Consider the following 23,645-nt stretch of genomic DNA (forward strand, 5'->3'; position numbering starts at 1 on the left):
CAGCTGTGACTGGGACAAAAAAGCAGGATTCGAACCACCCACCCTCTGGTTACTGGACGACCCGTACTACCTCCTGAGCCACGCCACCCCTACCTTCCTGCTTTGACACATTTCCAAGCCCCTTGCCCCATCCTACATAAACCCTGTCAGTATCAGTCAGACTCAGGCCCTCTTCAGCCTGGGGGGTCTCAGACACACAACTGGGGGCTGTAAAACCCGTCTGTGGGGCTTGTAAACTGTTCCTTCACTACAGCAACCAGCTCAGATGGATTGTTGGCTCGCCGTTGTTGGGCCGTACCTATTCTGAAGTGTCTATCGCCGAATGTCGCTGATTGTTTCCTTTCTTCTCTCTGTCTGGACACTTCAGGACCTCCTTTCTCGGCTGTCGAGTATTTATCCTCATTAGTTCACTGATGAGGGCAAGCAGCAATAGAGTAAATGTCACTATATAGAAATATAGTCAGGACGCCGACAAAACTTTCATTTGTTTTATAATGTAACAAGTAAGTGAAAGAAGAGGGAAAATAATTGTCGCTCCCTCATTATATGATGTTTTTTCAGAATTAATTAATGAACAAATGATGGCTGGTTTGTGGTAGAATATGGTCGTTATGTCATTATGGTCATTCGTGAAATCATATTGAAATACAAGTGGTATGTAGTATTGTTGTCATTGAGACATTAGCTTACATTACATGACCTTAACACTGCATGAAGTCAGGAAGTCAGCCATGTCATGATAGAGTAAAAAAAACTTCCTCTCCCATTCAGTGTGGAAGTGGTACATTTTGGGCTTCTTAAGTTTAGAATAAATACATTTGCTCACTGGATAGCTCACTAGCTGTCACGTATCGGTTTGCTGGAGTAGCGTCGCGGCCCCAGGATGCAGAGATGAGGACCCAAATGCAGGTAAAACGTATTTTAATGACTGGTGCTATGCAACAGAACAGCTAACATGCACAAACACAAAACAACATAGCAATGACAATGATCCAACAACCAAAGGGGCACACACCTGAACTAAATAGACAGTACTCAAATTGGAATGGTGCGAGGGATAGTAAATGCAAAGCAACAGAAAACAGAATAGGGTAACACAGGAAGTGAGTACAAAACAAGGGCATGAAAGGAAAACTAAAGGCGTGAAAGGAAACTAAGTGAACTGTCACGGAGGCTAACTCCCGCATCGTGACACTAGCTAGCTGTCTTGAGTCCCTGCAGCGCAATGTGTTGTAAACAATCATTAATAGGATCGTAAAGGTGGTTGCAGGCATGTTATGTCACATCTACAGGGCTAATAATGTTAAAAGCTGTATTGAGAAAGTCATGAAAACATTTTTGACGCCATCTTGGTTATCGTGCAATATTGCATGTAACAAAGTTCTCCATTTGCCCGGCACTGTATCATTCCACGTGCATGCTAAAGATGAGGAAGACGAACGCTTTGTAGTCAATCACATCTGCACAATGTCCAGCACCAAGCCCTGAAGCAGCAAGATCAAAATCCCTCTAAAAATCCTCAAAACATCACATCCCCTGCCCCCGGGGCCTTGGTAATGGTCGATGCCAGCGCCCATATGACGGCTGCCACTTCAGCAGATGCAGATGGAGCGGAGATGCCTAACGTGACCTTTAGTGAATGCCACATCACATCAGGCCGGGATGTCACCCGTTGACATTATGCTAGGGCATGAAAAGGCTGTTCACAGGGAGACACGGTGACGAACGCGCTTAAACCCACCAGGCCCACACCCAGCCATCCCCCTTGGCGACAAACCTGTGGATGCGGGATAATTTTGATTGATGTGGTCTGGACGGGACGGCTTTGAATGGCAGAAGACACGCGAGTGAATGTTGAGGAGAGGACGTGGCACTTGTTTTGCGTCAGCTCCTTTTTTCACTAGCGATAAAGTGCTGAGACAAGTCGCTCCGACCAGAATCATTATCCCAATCATCAAACAATTCCTTAAGCACATCAGAAAGCCCCCCTATAAAGCAGTAACAAGCACAGACTCTATATAAACAGTAGGCATGCAGAGATTTGAAGGGGGGGGATTCTGTTAACGCCTGGTGGCTAACGCTGCTCTGGTGGGTGAGTAGGCAGGTCCTTGGCACACTTTCAGAGGAGATGGAGACCTATAAAAGCCATTGGCTCCTGCCACACCTGTGCCCCACCCTATAAGGCGGCCTGCATCCCATTTAAAAGCATCACGCAGGATATTAGTCAGGACTTCTTGCCGTCTGTGAGGTACAGCTAAGCTCCAAAGCAGAGGGGGGGAGAGGGGAAAGTATGCAGGCCGCTGTTTGTCTTTTATTGGGGAAATAATGGCCTATTGAGAAGTTTGGTATTTAATGAGCAACATAATAGGCTCTGTAGTAACACATCTGCTACCAGCATAGTAATTTCCTCTCCTTTCAAAGCTGCCCCAGCCTTTGAAACACGACGGCAACTCGCCTTTGACACATTATTTCAAGATATCTGCTTTCTATTAATTGTTCGACAGCTTGGCTCCGCATTCTTTGACTGATGAAGAAACACTTCTCCTCCCGGGTTGACCTCATATCTCCTCTCTGTGTCCAATTTAATTCCTGCATCCTTCAAAAATGGCCCTCCTTCCGAGCAATCAATCGCATTTAATGTGTTAAAGACACTGGCCACAAGCACAGCAACCTTTGCCCCCTGCAAAAATCAATGCCTCGTTAGATTGCTAATGATCATTCATTGACTAATAAGATCTGTATCAACCTCTTGTAGAACATTGATTGGCCTTTGTAGCTAGTAGCTCTCTGGGCTTCACGTGGCGATGCCACATGCGACAGGAGGCAACAGCTGGAAGTCCTCGGGAATCAGATGATGAAAAAGCTCCTGGTGAGAATGGAACCGAATCCTAAACCTCAAATGGACTCATTCTGAGGCACCTCAGGCTAAATCCTTTTTTCTCCCGACCTACAGATCAATGGACATAACCTCTCTGGCCATAGGTCAATCAGCACACAACCCCCAAATTTATCTCTGTCTCCCTCTCGCCCTTTCTCTCTCTCATCTTCTCCATTAGTCACCACAATTGTTCAATCAGGTACGGGTGTGGCTGAGCATGCCTGAGTCCAATCATGTCGTTGATGGAGAGTGGACCGGGGAGCTGAACGACTGTGACCGTGTTTTCCCTTCTCAGGACTGGAGGGCAAAGGATCGAACCCTGCCTCCCCTCCGTTCCAGCCAATCAATCTGGCCCTCATTGAGATGCATGGCTCAATGATCTGTGATAGTAACTTACAGATTGGAGCGAGCCAGTGCAAGTCAGGGGCTGTCTTTGGTCATTTGCGGTGATGTAAAGCTACTTATGTGCTCACTCACGGCAAATCCACAGGTCAAGACTTTTTGCAGAATGACATCACCTTTGAAACCGTGACAACTACAAAATCTGTTACAGACCACAGTATGAGTATGAGAAGTGATCATTGATTACAAAACTAAGATGACATTTGACCCCAGCTACCTCAGGTTTCTGTCAAGTGGTACAGTTCAGTCTGCAGCTCCACCCTTTTGCTTTCGTAGCACTGCTACTCCAACAGAGGAGGACGGGAAAGCGGGAGAGGTATTTTTGCTGACATCAAGGAAAGGAAGTTTTACGATTCCTTTTGCCTTTGCCAAAATACTTACGTCAGACGAATTCGAATGTTTTGTTCTAATGATTTGGCCGTGGACGGCGGATAGAACACCATATTGCTTTAACTGACAAACTAGGATGCCTTTGAGGGTAGCACTTGGAACAAACGCTGCCTCATTTCTCAATATCCTTACTGATTATTCGCTCTGAAGTGTATGTACCTGACTCATCTATCCATTTGAATACACTCTACAAGTTCTTTCTTCTGTCAGAAACAGACATTTCATGGTTTTCCATGCAGAGCGTGAGATGCAATTGAGCTCTTCCTGGGGGCAATCATACAATGCCAGATCTAGCCTTTCCCAAGCTCTTCTACCGACATGCCGTCAGTCTGGCAGGATCAGGAAAGCCAGCAAGTGTATATGGAGCACTACATTGGTAGCCTGTCACTCATTCTGATGGCATCAACCAGCCTTGCTGTGAAATATACTGTCAGATTCAATCACACAGCCAGGTCTATCTAAACACAATCAATCCGTCATATTTGGTTTCCAGCCCAGGGAGAAAGTTCAGTTTTCTTGCTCTCTCAGTTCAATGCATCACACATTTTATAATGGGTTTATTATCCTTAACACAACTTGCAAAAAGTTTATTAAAGTTACAGTTGACATGCAATGTACGCCTATGTGTTGATCTGATTGGCTCTAATTAGGGTGTGTTCACACTTGTTTTGGTAGTGTGGGTTGTTTGGTTGAGATTTGGTTGGTCCACTTGCAAATAAACTCGTACTGGTACACCAAATGAACCACATGGCACAAGGACACCAGACACCATTTAAATAACAACAAAGAATAGTGATTAGAAAGAAGAAGTGACTAATATATGAAGCGGATGCCTTAAAGGTACATGATGCCTTAAAGGTACATTTACAGTATATGCATAGAAAAATATGGGTATATGTTTCTGGAACATTTGAGCAGAATATAAAAATAACATGTATTCAACCAAGCAGATGGTGTGGGTTTTGATTTACTTTCAAATATTTGATTTTTGTCACATAATATGTCTCAAAAAGCTGTCAATCATGTCCTTACCTCATACATATACCTTTTGTCCAACGACACAACGGCATTGTAAATTGTAATCAAACCTGTGGAACCTGCAATTTGCGACTTATCAATCATGGAAACAAATTTGCAGATTATTGGTCAAAAGGGAGGTTTGTAGATTTGTTGCCATTAGCTTGTAGTCGTCCCCCCCCACCAACACACACACACACGTTCTTCACACAAGGTGTAGTGCAGGTGAAGATATTTGACATAAAGAAGCAACACTCTACAGCGATGTTGAAAGCTCTTTAAAACCACCAGCATACTTACACAGCATAGGGGCGCCTGACCAACAATGAGCCCCGATCGGGCCCTCCCGTCAGAACTTTTTAGAACAGTGTCCTTTACCACCCCACAACGTTTACAAGCCTTTCAGCCTCATCTGTTGACATCATGAGCAATAACAGATAACATCCGATACTGTCCAAAACACAAGACTGCTGCTGGTACCAGACCGGAACATGCACCTGTGTTTGGGTTAGCCCCAATTCCTCAAGGATGCTATTGTGTCTGCCTGGATGAACAAACACATGATAGAAGATAAGCTATCTTCAGTGAGATATGTCTCATTTACAGGATCTGATTCTGAGCTGTTCATGTAGAAAAATATCTTGCACAGATTAGAAGAATCATCACAGTGTAAATGAAGCCTTCATACTGTCCTATGACAAGATGGCGATACAGTAGAACTGTAGATTCAGGTTTCAGCATACTGGTGTTGACAGAAAAAGCACTTACAGAAGTCTCTATACAGGTGGTCCTCGGGTTACGAATGACTTCTGTTCCTGTGACACTTGTCAGTCAAATTTTAGTCTAAGATGGAACTCATACCGAAATGAGTACCTAATACCCACAGTACACATGAAGGACATAAAATATATAGTACAATAGTAGAAAAAAGAACAAAAGACCAGTACACTGCGTAGTTATTACTGTCACTTTCATAGGAGCAGATCCTTAGTTTCTGCAATGAAGAGATTGTTGATCGACCACCGCCTTGTCATCCTTACAGTAAGTAGATGATAGAAACCCATTTTTATCCTTAATGATGGTAATGATAGCTGACTGTTGAGAGTAGCATGGCTGCATACAACTAGTTCTCGAGTCTTGTGTTCATGGACCAAATTAACATTTAGTAATCATACAACGCTGTAAACTGAGGACCGCCTGCATTTTCTATCTTGCTAACAACAGGGAAAGGGCCACACTGGAAATACATAATAAAGGATGCTTATACTTGTAAGGTTCCCTTTTTTAAGGCCATGTATGCCAGTATGGGTAAAAGACATGTCTGCAAACACACTTGTGCACTAATGTGTGCATGCATTCATGAATATATCTCTTACACACACACACACACACACACCATGTAGCCCCTCTGAGCTACCCCGTCAATACACCCCTCCGATCTGTCAGCAAACACAGAAGAAGAACAAAGAGACCCGCGGGGCCGCCAGAGGGTATAGATCTTCTCGCCTGTGTTCTCCCCCGAGTGAGGTCACACAGGAGCCGCTCAATCTCCTCGACTTGACTCATCACAAGCTTGGAGCTGCGGCTGCTGCTGCTAATGAGGCTGGACCAGGCCCACACAGAGTCGGATGGTTTTGGGCTTTACTGTATTAGCGGACTGGATCTGGAGATAAGGCCAATGCTGCTGAAATAGTTTTTACACTATTTTACCTGATGTACTCATGCACCAACATACAGTAGCAATTCCATGGTTTGTGCTGCACATAATCAAAGTTTGTTACTTTGAAGTTACAAAGAACCCTTAACATTAGCCACGTTTACATGAGAAGTTTTTACTCTTTCCGAACGGAATCTTTCCGAATGACTTTTCTGAAAACATGGTATCCATGGAAAGGAATATTCCAATCTCTTGTCTACATGCGCCGCTATAAAACAGAATAGTCAATGGGGCATGCCCAGTAAAACGTAAACATCAACATCTTCCCCGTAAATCTTCACTGACTTCCCCGAGTTTTTCTTTCACTTGTTGGAATAACTCCATATTGCCAGTTTTTCCTTCAACCAGTCTTGAAATTTAGTTTGGATTAAAAACAAAGTTTTCGCAGCAGTCCAATGCCGATTGCTGGCCTCCATTTTTAAAACCGAAGAACGCCTCGAGGTGCGTGTTACGTCATATATGACGTAACACAATATATATATACGTATATATATATATATATATATATATTCTTTTTTAATAAAACTGTGTGAATAAAGTATAGAAGGGTTTAGATTCTGCTCCACAGATGGCGGTAATGCACACGAAAGCTGCTTGCCAACCGCCAATAAACAACAGAAGAAGAAAAAACACCATGAAGAAGAACGCTGACCCTGACAACTTCCGTTTGAGCGGGTACAAGATACCTCAATTGGATTGGGAAAGGAATATTTCACCGCCGAGAATCCGATTATATGTTCATTCGCATTGGCACTTTTCTTTGGGAATGAGGTGTATACAAAGGTTCAATTCTTTCCGTTTAAGCAAATAAACCGAATGCAATTGGAATATTTGGGTCCATGTATACGTGGCTAATGGCAACAAATCTGTAAAACTAGGACTAGAGTTGCCCTGTCTAGGTTTCAACATGAACTGAAAAAACCTGCTCAAATGAGAATGCTGGCCTATCTATTGATGGCTATCTATTGTCTAATGACAATTCTGTCCTATCTAGTATGAGGTGAAAATGAGAGATGTCCCATCTAGTCTTGGAGGCTGTAGAAGGACTACAGCTGTTCTATCTACTCTTGAGCACAAACAGACAAAGCCTGTTTGAATGAGAGTGCTGTCCTATCTGACAAAAACTGTTCTTTCTAGTCTTTCTTCATTTCTAGAGCTCTCATATCTAGTCATGAGCATGAACAAATGAAGCCTGCGCAAATGAGAATGCTGTCCTATCTAGTCTTGGATGGGGATGAGAGCTGTCATATCTATTCTTTGAAGAGGACTACAGCTGTCCTATCTAGTCTTGAAGATGAACTGGCGAAGCCTGCTGAAATGAGAACGCTCTCCTATTTTGTCTTGAGCTTGAACTGCTGAAGGCTGCTGGAATGACAATGCTGTCCTATCTAGTCTTGGTGAAGTTTTAAAGCTGTTCTATATAGTCTTGAGCATGAACTGACGACGGCTGTTTGAATGGGAATGCTGTCCTATCTAGTGTTGGTTGAGGACAGCAGCGGTCCTATCTAGTCTTGAAGATGAACTGATGAAGCGTACTCAGATGAGAGGCAAAACGTCTTGGAAGATAACCTGAACAGTTCAGTTAGGATCGACTCAATGCCCTGAGAATGAATGAGAATATTCACAGGAAACATTGAAACTTTCCGAAAAAGCTGATGCAAAATCAGCCATTTTGGTTGCAACAATCACAAAAAAAACTGGACTGGACTGCTTCATGTTTTCATCCACATGACTAAAATGTGACCAATGATATGTGTTCTATAAATTCCTAGAATGATGTTATTTGCATTGAAACAATCCACCTCATGAATCCCATAATCATTCAGTAATTGATTGGTAGGTAGTTGCACTAATGGAGTCAGGGCCGGGACAATAGGATGTGTGAAGCGGATCCTGCGCCGTGACCCTGGCCGGTGGCCTCACAGTGAGGCCGCCGAGGGCTGCCTGTGTGGTCTATGGGGACAATTAGCACAATCTCCATACTAATGGCCGCCTGTAATGGACACTGCTGAGACTGGTGAGTGTGATTGCATATGCATGTGTTTGTATGTGAGGAACTGGTTACATACGCGCATTTCCTTGAGTGTAAATATGCGTGCCCTCTGGTGTGTCAGTGACTTCTGAGTTCCTTATATCTGCAAGGAAGTGATCAGTCAGCAGTATTGCAGTATCCACCCCCCCACCCTCTTGGCTTGCAGCTCGAACCCTGACGCCCGGCCACTCATTAGCACCATAATAAAGAGTTGAGACGACACATAAAAGGTTATATACTGCTGGACGGCTGTTTTGCTACCAATTATAAATCATGTGATTTATGACCCCATGCTATTCTCTCAGGAGGATCGGGGTGGAGGGAGTGTTTACACCCCTGTACGGTGGGGTCGATGCTGCTCAACTTTGACCTTTATGGCAGGGGCGATTCTAGCATCTGACCTTTCGGGGTGTTTAGTCACCATTCACACAGAAGCTCACAATTTGTAGGTCAATAAAAGCATAATCTTGATGATGCTACTTGTAGTCACATATGATCTTTCAATTAGGAATATCAATTTGTTAGTGATCAGGTGACAGCACCTCTTTTTTGAACCACAAAAAAGATATGATAAAAATATACTCACCCACTGACATGTCAGCTAGCAGAATGAGTATGCTAATCCAGTACATCTAGCAGTCATAGCTACTAAATCTTAAGCAAATTAGCCTGTGTGAGCTAACCTTTTACTTGACTTTAGACCATTATTAAACAAAATAGAATGTCTTAAACTATACATTTAAGTCATAAAATTGCCTATTAAACTTGAATTCAATCCATAGACACCAATGAGCATCAAGGCCATTGGCGCAGATAATGCAGTGCATTGTGGGACTTGTAGTGTTTATACAGTGTGTCTTGTTCCTCTAGTCTGCTAGCTAATGCTACCTCTTCAGCTAATTAGCTTAGTCAAGTCAAGTCAAGTTTATTTATATAGCCCTTAATCACAAAAGGGTCTCAGGCTGGGAAAAGGTGAGCTAGCTTATTAAGAAATGCAAAAATCTGAATTAAATGAGCTACATGGATGCTAATGGCATCAACGCTAACATCAGGGCAGGGCACTGATATTGCCGTGCATTGTGGGACTTGTAGTGCATAAAGGGTTGAACAATACTTTATCCAGCCTGCTAGCTAATACTAATAATAACCATGACTACTTGTCTTCAGCAAACTAGCTGGGGTAGGCTAAATATTTATGACACATCTTTAAAATGGTGACTTAATGCGTGATTAAACACGCTACATAAACACTAATGAGCATCAAAGCTAACATCAGGGCAGGACACAACTGTTGCAGTACATTATGTAGTGAGTAAATACAAAACATAAAAATATCTAATAAAAATAAATAAATGCTATGTTTACATTTATATTAGATGGAATTTAGCAGCTTTAGTGTGTTGAAAAGGAATTGAAAATGCCTTTTTTGTGCTTTTAAGAGGGCTCTGTAGCTTGTATAGCTAGTCGCTAAATCAACAGCCTTTTATGTGTATGTGATGTAAAGTTTCCCAAGTTGGCCGAGTTCAGCTGAAACTTCACTTTTCACGCCTTATGTACATCTTGACAAGATGTTTTTTTTCATAATTTAAAAAAAATGCAAACCATGGCTTAAAGTCACGGAATGATGTCAGAACATTGTGCAGTGGGGGAGGTAAAGCCATCAAGCCTGGCATGCCTTTTTGACACACTTGGCTTTTGTCAAGCTCCTCCACAGCTGGAAGACTTGTAAAAAAAAAATCACAAGCGACATGCTGTAATGAGGGACACACACACACACAGACAGCAGTATGTGTTTAACCTCAACGTTCGCCCTCTCTGACATCTCGATGAGCCCGACACTGATTTGTCGGGCTCGGGGGACGCGGCAGAGGATGCGTTTGCGTGCATGCATGCCACTTCTGAAGAACTGAAATCCTCCTTCCGCCGTTACCCCCACCAGTCCTTCCTATGCACGCACACACACACACACACACACACACACTTTGATGTGAGATGGGAAGCAGCTGCAATGCAGGTTGATCAGGTGCTTGGACGGGAAGGTGGAAAGAAGGGAAAATGGAGAGGAAGAAGGAAAAGCCTCCTGTGTTAAAAAGCAGGGTGTTGTTTTAACAACCCTAGGGCCTTGGACTCATGACGACTCCCCCCCCGTCTCTGTCTCAGCGGGACATGCAGGCAGATGCAGTGACGACAAGATGTGTTATGACTTGTGATGGTCTAACAGGTGCTGACGGTCACCACAAAAAGATCTCAGCGCACACAAACACGCACATAAATGCACACGTGTCCCCCTGCTACTGTAAAACCCTCCTGCCAGACTTATAGAGATCCTGTCTGTCTCCAACAAGCCGTGTGGTCCTCATGCTGAAGCACACTCTTGGAGACACAATTCAGGCCACAGACACACAAGCATGCTGACCATTCTGAAATAAATAAATATATACAGTATATGTATATACTATATACTGTATATATAGTGACGGAAAATGGATACAAGAAGAAATTTGTTTAGAAAACTCGGAAATAGCTGAACTCAAATAATAGTGGTTTCAATTTTTACCAGTGTAAAAATAAGCTGACATCATTACGTTTGGTCTTGGTTCCAGACCCGACAGTGATAAGTGAATTTGCACAAAGTAGGATTTCCTATTTATAAATACGTAGCTAGAGCATAGAAAATCTGTTCACATCCTTATAAATACGCTTTTTGACATGATTAGAGCCTTCCCGTCATAAAATAACACCCCTACAGTCACATTTACACACCTATGACCCAATATAGTAGACATATTAAAAATATATAAATATACAAACAAATGTAAATGTGTTTCGATGACTAATTAAAAACTATTCGTATTTGAGAGGCTGAAATCAGTGGACATTTAAAAATATAACATTTATGAACCCAATACCAAAATAGTTGTTGATTAATTGGATAACTGATTACTCATCGACTGATTAATTGTTGCAGCTTCTGGTATATTGTATTTTGTTGATTCAGTTCTGTGTGAATTGCAAAACATTGCTCATTGTGTGAAGTGTTGCTATTCAATTAAAATGCAATTACACAGACTCTAAATAAATTCTTTGTACGGAGACCCATCACTCGTATTTAAAGAACATTAAAAATAAATAGGAGACACTGATGCGGTGCTGGAAGGGAAATCATAAATTACAAATGGAAGCAGCAATTTTAAGACTTTGGGCAATAAGAGCGCCATGACGCCTTACTCTGGTTGAAAGTAACTGCCAAATAAAACGATTAAAACTCCATTCATCTCTCATTTAAAACCACTTGAAGAGTTGGCATTTTGGATTTTTGGTATGATATATTACAGGGGGGTCCAAAGTGTGGCCAGGGGGCCATTTGCGTCCTGTTGCTGATTTTTCATTGGCACATTTTAAAAATACAATTAAACATGAAAACAGACAAAAACAACAAGAAAAATGGGAATAAAGCCATAATATAAATTTGTAAAAATGTTCAGACTAAAAAATGTGACAAGCATAAGATCATAACTCTGTAAGAAAAATGTCTACAATAATTTTCACATTATTAGTAACTAAACAAACAATAAAGTTGCAGTTTTTGGAAAATTTGATTGGAAGAAAAAAACTGTGGTATTATGAGAAGCAATTGAAAATATATATGAAAAAGTAACATCGCAGCCTAGAAAAACTGTTTCAAAAATAACACCCTTATAATCATTTTTACTCTCCTGTTATTCTTTGTTTGGATCAAATTGTACAGCCTACGGGATCACTGCAAGGACATAACCGACGGCCACCGCTACCATAACAAGAAACTGTTTCAATCGGGGTGCGGAAGAGGAGCAAAAAAAAGCCCCAAAATTACCACTTCCACACAAAATAAGAGGATAAACTTTTTTCCTCTCGATGTCAACAATCCTACCCCTTCCCAGTGTCTACTGCTGATTCCTTCATTCACATCCTATCTTTTACAAGTTGGCACAATATTTGGCTACATTTTGTCATTCAAAGTGACCACACAGAATCTGAAATGTAAAAGTCAAATTCCATCCTGCATCTCTATGGCCCTGATGGCGAGGATGAAGGAAAGGAGGTAAAAAGCACTGAAGAGTTCCCCCCTCCTGCTAGGATGAAAGCGTCTTTGACTTGGGAGAACATTAGGAGAACAAACTAGCATCACTGCAGGAGGGGGTGGTGGGGACGGGGGGGACAGCGGACACATCAAACACGAGCAAGCATTAATATTGTAATGCTTGCTGCTGGAGCAAGAAGAAGAAGAAGGAGAAGACGACCAGTGTGGTCAGTCGCTCGCGCAGCTGCCGCAAATGCTGTTCCACTTCAGATAATAGATTATATGTGTTATTGTTTTGCCCTAATGCTTGTCTCAAATGAAAAACTCTATTGTTGCTTTCTTTTAAAGTATGTATTTTAAGTTCAATACAGAGTTGCAAAGTTGCTGTACTTCCCTCGGTTAATAGTTGACAAAGCTGACAGCGAAAAGTGAATTTCCGTGAAGTTGGATTCAATATTATCCATCCATCCATTTTCTATATCACTTATCCTCACTAGGGTCCTGGGCATGCTGGAGCCTATCCCAGCTGTCTTCGGGTGAGATGCGGGGTACACCCTGTACAGGTGGCCAGCCAATCACAGGGCACATATAGACAAACAACCATTCATACTCACATTCATACCTATGGACAATCTGGAGCCGCCAATGAAGCTAACATGTTTTTGGAATGGGGGAGGAAACCGGAGTTTCCAGAAAAAGGATTCAATATTAATAAATTGATTTTTTTCACTGTTTTTGACTCTCTAAATAGCATGATAAAATTAGGAAATTCGATTTTTTTGCAATTTTCAAGAGTATAAACTAGGTGTTAGCATGTTAACAGTTTACATGTTAGCATCGCTATTATGATAATATTAGCATGTTGTATTTTAGCCATTTTTTTAGTTATCATCTTACATTGACCCTTAGCGCTATCATGCTAGGCGTTAACATGCTAACATTTAGCATGCTAACTACAACATTTCAGTCTAGCATCAGCTCATCAGTGACAGACGTTAGCATGGTACCAGTTACCAACTCGTCAACTCATCAGGGTGTAGCATTGCAGTTCGGCATCAGCTTTGCGAGAATTCACACGCAATTTCTCTTTTTGTTTTCTGTTTTCTTGGACTTATTATCCTGTTTTAGTGCATATTGCGTTTCCACCTTAAGTGGTGTGTTTTTGGTAATGCTAACTTTAGTAATGCCTCAGAGTTTCCTTTGTTACTGTTGACTGTTGACTGAAGCGTGCATCCTGGGAATAATAGCGGCGAGCAGATACTAAATGTATATGCATGAGAATTGAGTGGTTGCTATTGATCCCCTCACGGTTCGCCAGTGGGATGTAAACACCGTGTCTTTCAACCACAAGCTCCACTCAATACCAACAGATGTCCACGACAACACACCGTCCTTGTTATCACGGAGTAAAGAGCTCCTATTCATGTTCGCGTGTCGATGAGACAAACTTCTGGATAGACACAGACAAGAATGTGGGCTATTTTTACAATTTAGACTCTTGGTAGGTGACATTGCTTTACTCAGTGCTGGAAATGTAACATTCTGGAGATAAATTACAGAGATGAAATAGCATCAATGCAAATTCATGCATACTCACACACACAGACACACACACACCGGGGCTCATTTAAGCCGCGTCTGCAGCCAGCTTAACCCGTCAAGCTTCACCGTGACCAATAAATCCACGTGACAAATCTAACACAGAACCATGTTATATTGATTCTGTTTCCACAAAGAAGCGACTTGCACTCTTTGTACCTCTGCCAAGGAGGCCCCGGTGTATTGAAATAATTCCTCCGCACCGGTGATGGGAAACCCCACTTTTACTGACTCCAGTTCTTATGAGTCACTCACACAAATGAATCGGGTATCCAATTCACTCGAGTCACTCGCCACAAAGCGCAAACCTGTGAGTCAGTGAAACTGGAGTCTCTGTCCAGCACTCAAGAGACAATGAAACCCAAGACTTTGTCAAGCACCCGTGCGACAGTGGAACTTGAGTGTCCACAAAGTCCCATTTTAAGTCTTTGTCAAGGACCCTTGAGGAAGTGAAATGTGAGTCCTTGTCAAGTTGAAGTCTTTCTTCAAATTGAGTCAGAGCAACTCGGGTTTCTGTCAAGTACCCATGAGTCATTGACACTTGAGTCTTCAAGTGCCTACGAGTCAGTAAGATGCGAGTCTTCATCGACCCATGACTCAGTGAAACTCGGAGTCAGTCAAATCTAGTCTAAGTCAAATTGAGTCAGTGAAACTTTTTATCGAGTACCCGTGAATCCGTCAAACTCGAGTCTTTGTCAACACAGTGAAACTCAAGTCACAGTTTTGAGTCTTTGTTGAGTTGAGTCAGTGAAATTCAAGTCTCGTCAAGCACCAGTGGGTCGGTGAAACCCATGTCTTCTCAGTGAAACTGGAGTCTAGGTCGAGCATCTGTGAGTCAGTGAAACTCAAGTCTTCAGCGAGCATCTGAGCACCTTTGTTGTTTATTTGCCTTTAGTGACAACTTTGTTCATTATAGAGATGAACACTCAGTTTTCTGACACTTTTGGGTGCAAGAAGCCTTTCAACATCTGGCTCTACTTATGACAACCTTCTACCAGCTTTGGCACCCTGATACACACACACACACACACACACACACACATGCATACAGTACACACACTGCTTCGTCAGAATCTGCCCATAGCTTCCAGTATCCCTGCTCTTGTTTCTGGTAAAAGCACCATTCTGCTTCCAGCTCGGTCCAGCACCGGCGAGCATCTCCCTGAGGAAAATAAGCAGGCCTCGCTCGGCTGAAAGCATCTGCCCTTTGAAAGGCAAGCGAGACTGTTTGAACAGCTGTCAGCCGCACGCTGAGCACCTCGGACCTGAACTGATAAAACTGAGGAGAGTCTGGAGGGGAAAAATCAACAGAAAGGGGGGAAGTCGCTAAACGGGGGCAGACGGAGAGGTGTCCCGACACTGTGATGCACGGGCCAGATGTGGCAAGCTCCATATTTGGTACACCTGGTAAGAGTTGTGGGGAATTTCTTACATGATGAAAAAATACCCCAAAAAAACCTCTTTTCAAAATGTATGCTTAACTAACAAACAAAGTCATTATTAATGTACAGTTTATGGCCACGGCACGGCGGTCTAGTGGTTAGCGTGCAGACCTCACAGCTAGGAGACCAGGGTTCAATTCCCTCGGCCATCTCTGTGTGGAGTTTGCATGTTCTCCCCGTGCGTGCGTGGGTTTTCTCCGGGTACTCCGGTTTCCTCCCACATTCCAAAAACATGCTAGGTTAATTGGCCACACAATGGTTGTTTGTCTATATGTGCCCTGTGATTGGCTGGCGACCAGTCCAGGGTGTACCCCGCCTCTCGCCCGAAGACAGCTGGGATAGGCTCCAGCACCCCCCGCGACCCTCGTGAGGAAAAAGCGGTAGAAAATGAAATGAAAAATGAAATGAAAGTTTATGGCCATTCATCTGTAGTTATATATTAAAATTTCAATACATTTTTAACTAGACATGGAATAACACCCTTATAGTCACACCCATATAGTGGACACAATGTAATCAGAGAAAATTTCATCGTCAAAATAAGTGTGTCTCGATGACGTGTATTGTTAGCTAGCTCATATTAACTTGTTTTCTCATGTTGTAATGCACAGAAAAAGGAAAGGAATATGTGTTCATGTTCAAAAATTGGGAATGATGGGCAAAATTCCCCAAAAAAGTGCAGTTCCCCTTTAAGAAAGTTTCCCTTGAAGGGGAGCGGAGCGGTCGGTGGACAGGAAGTGAAATCAGGGGTTCAGAGTTGACTTTCAGCTCTTTGTAGGCAATGGCTGCCACAGTAGGCCGTGTTATTATGATTATTAGTATGTTACTATGACTGTGCCTGAGTAAAATCATTTAAACCTGCAATAAAAGCATGTTGTTTTGGCGATCGAGTCTGGTGCTCGTCTCAACGAACAATTATTGACACTGATCAATATAGAATACTACATTCAGAAGTGGAATGGTGGCTTAAATGTATATTTTGTTGCATTACATGAATGAGACATCCACCCTCATCACATTGCCCTACCTTCCACTCCATGTACAGTCGCCGGCCAAGGATGCAGATTGAAAAAAGGTTCTCCTCTTATTCAATGTGGAAGTGGTAAGTTTGTGGCTTCTTACTTTATCTTTCTTCCCCACTAGGTTTGAAACCCTGTCGTTATACCTCAAACAATGCACAACGATGAGCCAATTCAAATTTGAGGCTAGCTGATTAGCTTGTTAGCTCGCTAGCTAACGGCCGTCTCGAGTCCCTGTTGCCTAAGTTGTGCAATCCGGTGCAAACAACGAAACAGTGGGAGTGTAAAGGTGACTGTAGGGTTGTTATTTTGTGTCTACAGGGCTCTAATAATGTTAAAAAACGTATTTCCAAATCCTAAACAGGTTTCCCATGCTCTATGATTCCATTTATTAATTTTGAACCCTACATCGTGGTCGGGTCTTGAACCAGTTAACTGTTATTAAAGAGGGACGAATGTATTATTATTATTATTATTATATTATTTCCGAGAAAAATTGCCTTGGTTTGTACATTTTCTTTTTCGTCTGGCAAGAAATAAACGACTTGCACCGAGGTACCACGGTACAAACTCAGAAGAGTGTGAGAACCAGCCCACCGCTGAATAAAAGTTTGACTCATCCGTCAAACTTGTTTGCATGCCGATGGCTGCCCTAGTCTGGGAAGCCGCGTACGCTCTCCCGGTCGGGGAAGTTTTGGGGTTTTATTTAAGACTGGAGGTGGTGAAGTGACTGTCTGCAAGTCAGTCAAGAGGAACAAGTGCATGTCAGTGCTGGGAGCTCAATTGCATTAAAGCTCTTAAGTTCTGCCTTCGCTCCTGGTCTAATTGGATCAAGCCCGCAAAACCAGATTCCCATTTTTGTCCTCAACTCAAACTGACACCCCCCCGCTTCCCTTCCACCTTTTGTCCTTGTCAACATTCCCCTAAATGAGAGTCCCAAAAAGCAGGAGGTGAGCGTAGCGCGCATGCACGGCTGCACCGAGCAAACACCGTCAGGCAGGCACACCTCTCTCGCCGGCACGCTCGGCGTTCCCGTCGTCTCCTTCCTTATTAAAATTCCATATTGAGATTCCGTCCCGCCAGGCCTTGTCACTCAGCACGTTTCAACAAAAGACGGGCGCATGCAAAACTTTTCTTAAGACAACTTGTTCCTGCTCCATGTCCTTTATGTGTGGGATGAAAGTTTCCTTTAGGTGCGTCTGTACCCCCACCTTCCCCCCCACTCTTCATTGCCATTATTTCTCATAGTGTCCCCCTCTGATCTGACGAGACTTTGGGTGCTCTCTCCCCTCGCTGCGTCTTTCGGCGCTGGCTTTGAAGTGTCAGGCGCTCCCTGCAGCGGCGGCCGCTGAGGAGGGTTTGATTTCCCATCATGCCCGGCCGTGCACCCCCCTCCCCCTCCAGAGCGTGTTGCCCCCGCGTCGTCGGGCAATTATCCCCGGGAGTAATGAGGAGCGTCTCTTCCTTCCCCTGCGCGCTGACTGACACCTCTCCCACTCATTTGTCAACAAATCAGACGGCTGGTGTGGGCGGCCATATTTGCGCTGAGGGTTTTTTTTTCACTTCTTACTCTCTCGCTCTCGCTTTCATTTTCTCCATCCTCCTCCATCCCTTCCTCTCTACCGCTGCCACCTCGTTATCTCTGACGGGATGTCACTCGTTCCGACGCTCACTCCTCCGCCGTCTGCCCGCCGTACGCTCCCGTGTATCCGTGCTCCTCAAGGAAAGTCTGACTTCCAATAGTCCTAATGGTCATATGTGGCTAATGATCACTGCGCTAAACAGGTGAAGATGTTCACATGGTTTGTGTCAAAGTCGCTGGGAAAACAGGCTGCGTAGAGCGGGATACAATATGTTACATAGATAGCTGCACCCTTATGCAACAATTGTAGAACACGATTCCCTGGCCGAGGGCCGAGATCCAGCTTCTCTGGGACTCGAACCCACGTCACACAGATCCCCTCTAAATGAGATTTGAGATAAAAGCCTCAGCTCTGAAGGCATCAGGGTGTCACTTTTACCAAAACCAACACCGGTTGATAACCGTTTCACCGGGGGGGGGGGGGGGGGTCCAAAGTGCCACCTGAGGCTTTTTTGGTACCATCCATCCATTTTTTATACCTATACGAGGGGGTATGCTGGAGCCTATCCCAGCTGTCTTCAGACAAGAGGCGGGGTACACCCTGGACTGGTGGCCAGCCAATCACAGGGCACATATAGACAAACAACCATTCACACTCACATTCATACCTATGGACAATTTGGAGTGGCCAATTAACCTAGCATGTTTTTGGAATGTGGGAGGAAACCGGAGTACCCGGAGAAAACCCACGCATGCACGGGAAGAGATTCGAACCCAGGTCTTCTATCTCCTGACTGTGAGGCCAACATGCTAACCACTTGTCCACCCACACCGCGTTCTAACATTCTCATGATAAAGTCATTACCAATATAATCTCTTGTCAAAGAACACCAAAAACGAAAACAATCATCAGTAATTTTACAAGAATAAAGCCAAAATATTACAAAACAAATTTGCACTGTAAGGACAAAAAGTGGTATTTTTACAAGGATATCGTAAGTGACATAAAAGTAGAATTAAACAAAATATTAAAGATAAAAGATATTTTTTAAGTCAAAATTATTTTTGGAGAACTAGGTTGGGGGAAAATGTATAATATTACAAGAACAAACTCAAACTACTATGGAAATAAAGTCATAATTCCGAAAAGAAAAATTACAAGAATAAAGACAAAATATGAAAAGAAAAGAGTCATATTATGACTTCAAGAATAAACTTGTAATATTATTAAGAAAAAAATTTACATACTAAAATACAAAATACTAAAACACTAAACTAATCTGCTCTTTTTATGTCCTAACATGGGAAATAAACTATTTTTGGAGAATTGGGTTGGGAAAAATATATAATATTATGAGAATATATAGTAAAAATATTATGTGGTAAAAAGAATAAAGAATAAACGTAAAATAATGCCATTTTAGGAGCATAGAGTTTACATTTTTTTAAAGCTGTAATATTATGACAAACGGCCATTTTTGGAAAATTTGGATGGGAAAATTTATAATACTATGGGAATAAAGTCATAATATTACAAGAACATTTTTGTAGATGATGCAAGTAGAAGGTTGAAAAGAGCAAAGAGTTATGTTGATATCAATAAGAGGCTTTTTCATCGACATGATAAAGTTGAGAAATGTCGACACATCATGGGACCACATTTTTACGCATCACTGTCCAGTAAAAAGGATGTACAGTCATCCCTCAATATTTTCACATTTCACCCTATAACATGATTAGAGCCCTCTGGACATAGCATAACACCCCTATAGTCACCTTTACACTACTAAGACATAAATAAGATAAAACGTACTGTGTTATTGTGTGATTGTGTCATGAGTAAACAATGGCAATTGAAAGGCGAAGGGGAGCTGGATCAAACATAATTACTACAACAGTCAATTTTATTGTAAAGGTGATCCAAAATTGTAGGAGAACATCAACGTCAAGCTAGCAGGCGCGTGTGTGTCAAAAAGAAATCTCTCTATTGGCTAATGTTTTTCTTTAGTATTTCAACATCGCTACTAAAACAACATTATAAGTTCTCTTGGTTTTCTTGTTAAATTATGATTAGAATAAGAGTACATGATTCATGATTACTGACATTATGAATAAAATGTGCCACAGGCCAATAGGAGTTTCTGGCTAGATGACCCCCGTGAAAAGCGTAGATCGGCCGTACTCACTGTGCTCCTTACGCTCCTCCGGGCTGGACGAGGTCTCACCATCAGACAGCAGGCCGGACATGGAGAACAACTTCCTCCCCGAGTCTTCTCCGGCTTTCAGCGAGCCTCCGGGAGAGCCAAAGTCAAACTCCTTTCCCTCCCCTGCCGAGAAGCAACCTTTCAGCCTCTTGGCCGGTGTGAAGGCCGAGTGGTAGCCCATGGACTCCCTCTCGTCATGAGCGGACGAGAAGGGCCGAAAGGCGCCGGCCACCCCGCTGTGGTTGAGCACACCTAAGGTGGAGCAGTCCAGGTTGGGCGGGGTGAACGGGGGGTGCAGGTGGAGCAGGGTGGCTGGGAAATCTCGGCCGGGGAAGGCGCCCGACATGGGGCCCTGGCGCTGATACATGGAGGCGAAGGTGTAAGAGGCTGAGGGGAAGGGGAGGTGGAGGTCTTTCTCCATCGAGGCAGGGACCCCGAAGGGTCTAGGCGCCTGGCAGGGGACAGAGGCGTCTCGGCCGGCCTCTGCAGTGGAGGCGAGGACCATGAGGGCGGGGGAAGCGAGGGGAGCAGGAAGGTAGGAGGGGCTGTCCATCTTGAAGGGGCGGTGGAGGTCCATCAACCTCCTTGTCAGTGCCGCTGAGAATGAGTGGAGAGGAGAGTATTAGGTGTAAAAGTACACACTCACTTTACATGCTAGTTCCTAGTACTCAACTGTCATAGTTTCTTTCAAAAAAGCATACACAATTACGTTCAAGTTCTCCACAATGTCCCAGCAATATTTACTGCAATAACCCATACATTCATGCTACTTCCAAATCACAACAATAATTGTTTTCACATTCTTATTCATTACTACTATTTTCATTCCTTTTCTCATTATTGCGTTAAAAATACACACAAAAAGTGAATGTGAGTTTTTAATGGTTTTTAAGAAAAAAATGTTTACGGTAAAATCAAATACAAATATTTTTAGCCACCTCTACAGATTTACTTTTACTCTTTTTTAGTTGTATTTATTTGCATTTAGTTTCATTTAGACCCAATTGTTAGATGAGTCCTCTTTTTCAAGACTTACTGAAGACATTTTAAAGACAAGCAAAAATTACTCTTTCAATGAGTCACTTTTGCTTTATTTTACTTGCATTTCCTCTCAGTCTATTGACCTAAATATAACATGAGCCCTTTTTCAACAAGCATTTTTGAGAAAAAATGTTTACGACAAAATGAATATATTTTTAGGCATGTTTACAGATAACTTTACTTTATTTTAGTTGTATTTATTTGTATTTGCTTCCAGTATATTCACCTAATTGTTACATGGGCATTTTCAAAACCCACTTTTGAGAGAAAAAATGTCTAGGATAAAAACACACCAGATGAATCCATGTTTAGGCATCCTTACAGAGTTACTTTTACTGTATTTTAGTTATATTTCATTCCAGTGTATTGCCTTATATTTAACACAAAACCCTTTTGAGATTTTTTTAAAGTAACAAGTGTAACAAGTAACAAGACCAATTGCATATATTTAGGCATTTTCAAAGAGTTGTTTTTACCTGAATTTAGTTGTATTTACTTATGACCCAATTGTAACACAATTGTCAAGACTGATTTTTGAGGAAAAAAACAATGTTTAGGACAAAATCAAATACGCAAAAACTCAACATGTATATATTTTTAGTCATCTTAAACTATTTCCTTTTACTTTATTTTAGTTGTGTTTAGTTCCAGCATGTGCCTTCATTTTCAAAACTTATTTAAAAAAAATAAAGATATTCATTACAACCCATATTTGAGAAATAAATGTTTACGACAAAAACACACCAAATTAATATGGGTTCAGGCATCTTTGCAGTCACTTTTACTTTATTGTAGTTGTATTTCATTACAGTGTATTGCCTCAACTATAACAAATATATATATATGAAAAACGCATTTCTGAGTATTTTTTAATGATAAACTCAAAGACAAAAAATACCAAATGGATATTTTAGGTAACACAGTTTTTAAATTCCATGGTTAATTAATCCTCGTGTCACTTTTAGGTGTCTTGTTTTAGCCCCAATCAGCCACCTCATCGATTGCAGAAAACTTTATTTAAATTACAATTCCGCCATTCAAAACTTCCTTCACGTGAACGCGCCGCTTTGGCGCGAGTTGTTGCACTTTTCTTGTGAAAATGACGAGCAGCAAATCGCGCCAAATCAAACAATCAATGACGCCAATTAGAAGCACTCACCGTGACGACGTAAGAAGTTCGCTCTCTCGCTACAAACTTCCAAATTGGTCGGCGGACGAGAGACACTTTCCACGGGTGCGAGTACGGAGGACAGCGCGTGGACGCGTCCGCCTTCCCTTCTCCTTCGGGATGCTGCGACTGCCAGACTTCGGCAGTGGTCGTGGATCAGAGCGGGATGAGGACACCAGTCAACTGCCTGTGTTTCCGTGTGTGTGTGTGTGTGTGAGGCACCCCCTTCCTTCCTGTCTCCCAGCCCTCTTTCCACTCACCCCCCACCCCACCCTCCTCGGACACTTTTCATGTCACGCCTCCTGCTAAAGATAAGCCAAATAAGTCAGTGGCACTTGTTTTTGTCCTGGATGCAAATATCGTATTCATAACTTAACCTTTTCATATGGACAATTTATTAAATAACTTTTGCAAACTTACATAAAAGGGACCCAATGACTATTTTATGGTGTTTAGAGTAGTCAGTGTACAGCTTGTATCCCTTATGTTGACGACAACAATCTGTGTTACAAATGCTGCAAATGAAAAACACGTATATAAACGCTGCAGGATGAAAAACATACTGACAAGAATGTGAGGTGCATTCACAGACACTGCGTCGTTACATTATTATTTTCATTTTTCGCGACCCACTGAAAATGGATTTGCGACCCACTTTTGGGTCCCGACCCACCAGTTAGGAACCATTGCTTTATCACACAGTGAAACCACAGTTTTCATACGCCCAGGATTTGTATAATTTTTTCTGCCCAAACGTTGCGCCAAACTTTTCCCCCGGTTTTCGTAATTGCAATTGCAATGCCAGCACTGGAGAGAACAATCAGTCCAGCAACCCAAGTCTAGCGCGCTCTAAAGGGAAACTGAGTTCATCTACCCCTTAAACAATGCTAATTATCTAATTGCGCCCAGTGTGTGTTAAATGCCTATCGCTGAAAATGCTAAAAATATTAGTAGAATTATTTTAGCATGTTAACATTAGGACGTTAACACGAATAGCACAAAGTGTCTACTTAATTCTGTATTCATGGAAGTCACAAAAATTGCAAGCTCATGCTAGCTCATGTTAGCATGCTAGCAATGTTAACATTAGCATG

At 42.4% G+C, this 23,645-nt stretch overlaps 1 protein-coding gene across 2 annotated transcripts in view; it reads right to left on the bottom strand.

Annotated features, from left to right (window-relative positions):
• LOC131130175 (E3 ubiquitin-protein ligase Rnf220) overlaps window positions 1-22,765 on the bottom strand; it is a 39,709-nt gene extending 16,944 nt beyond the window's left edge. For both annotated transcript variants that reach the window (XM_078790351.1, XM_058074426.2), the window contains exons 1-2: window positions 22,543-22,765; window positions 20,325-20,939 (exon numbers count right to left, since the gene is read on the bottom strand). In XM_078790351.1, the coding sequence (XP_078646477.1) occupies window positions 20,325-20,919 (595 nt within the window). In that variant the 5' untranslated portion in view covers window positions 20,920-20,939; window positions 22,543-22,765. The remainder of the gene's footprint in view (window positions 1-20,324; window positions 20,940-22,542) is intronic.
• Window positions 22,766-23,645: the final 880 nt, after the last annotated feature.

The sequence above is a fragment of the Doryrhamphus excisus genome, linkage group LG4 (genome assembly GCF_037039965.1).
Source record: "Doryrhamphus excisus strain RoL-2023G ecotype Guam linkage group LG4, RoL_Dexc_Guam_v1.1, whole genome shotgun sequence".
NCBI lineage: Eukaryota > Metazoa > Chordata > Actinopteri > Syngnathiformes > Syngnathidae > Doryrhamphus > Doryrhamphus excisus.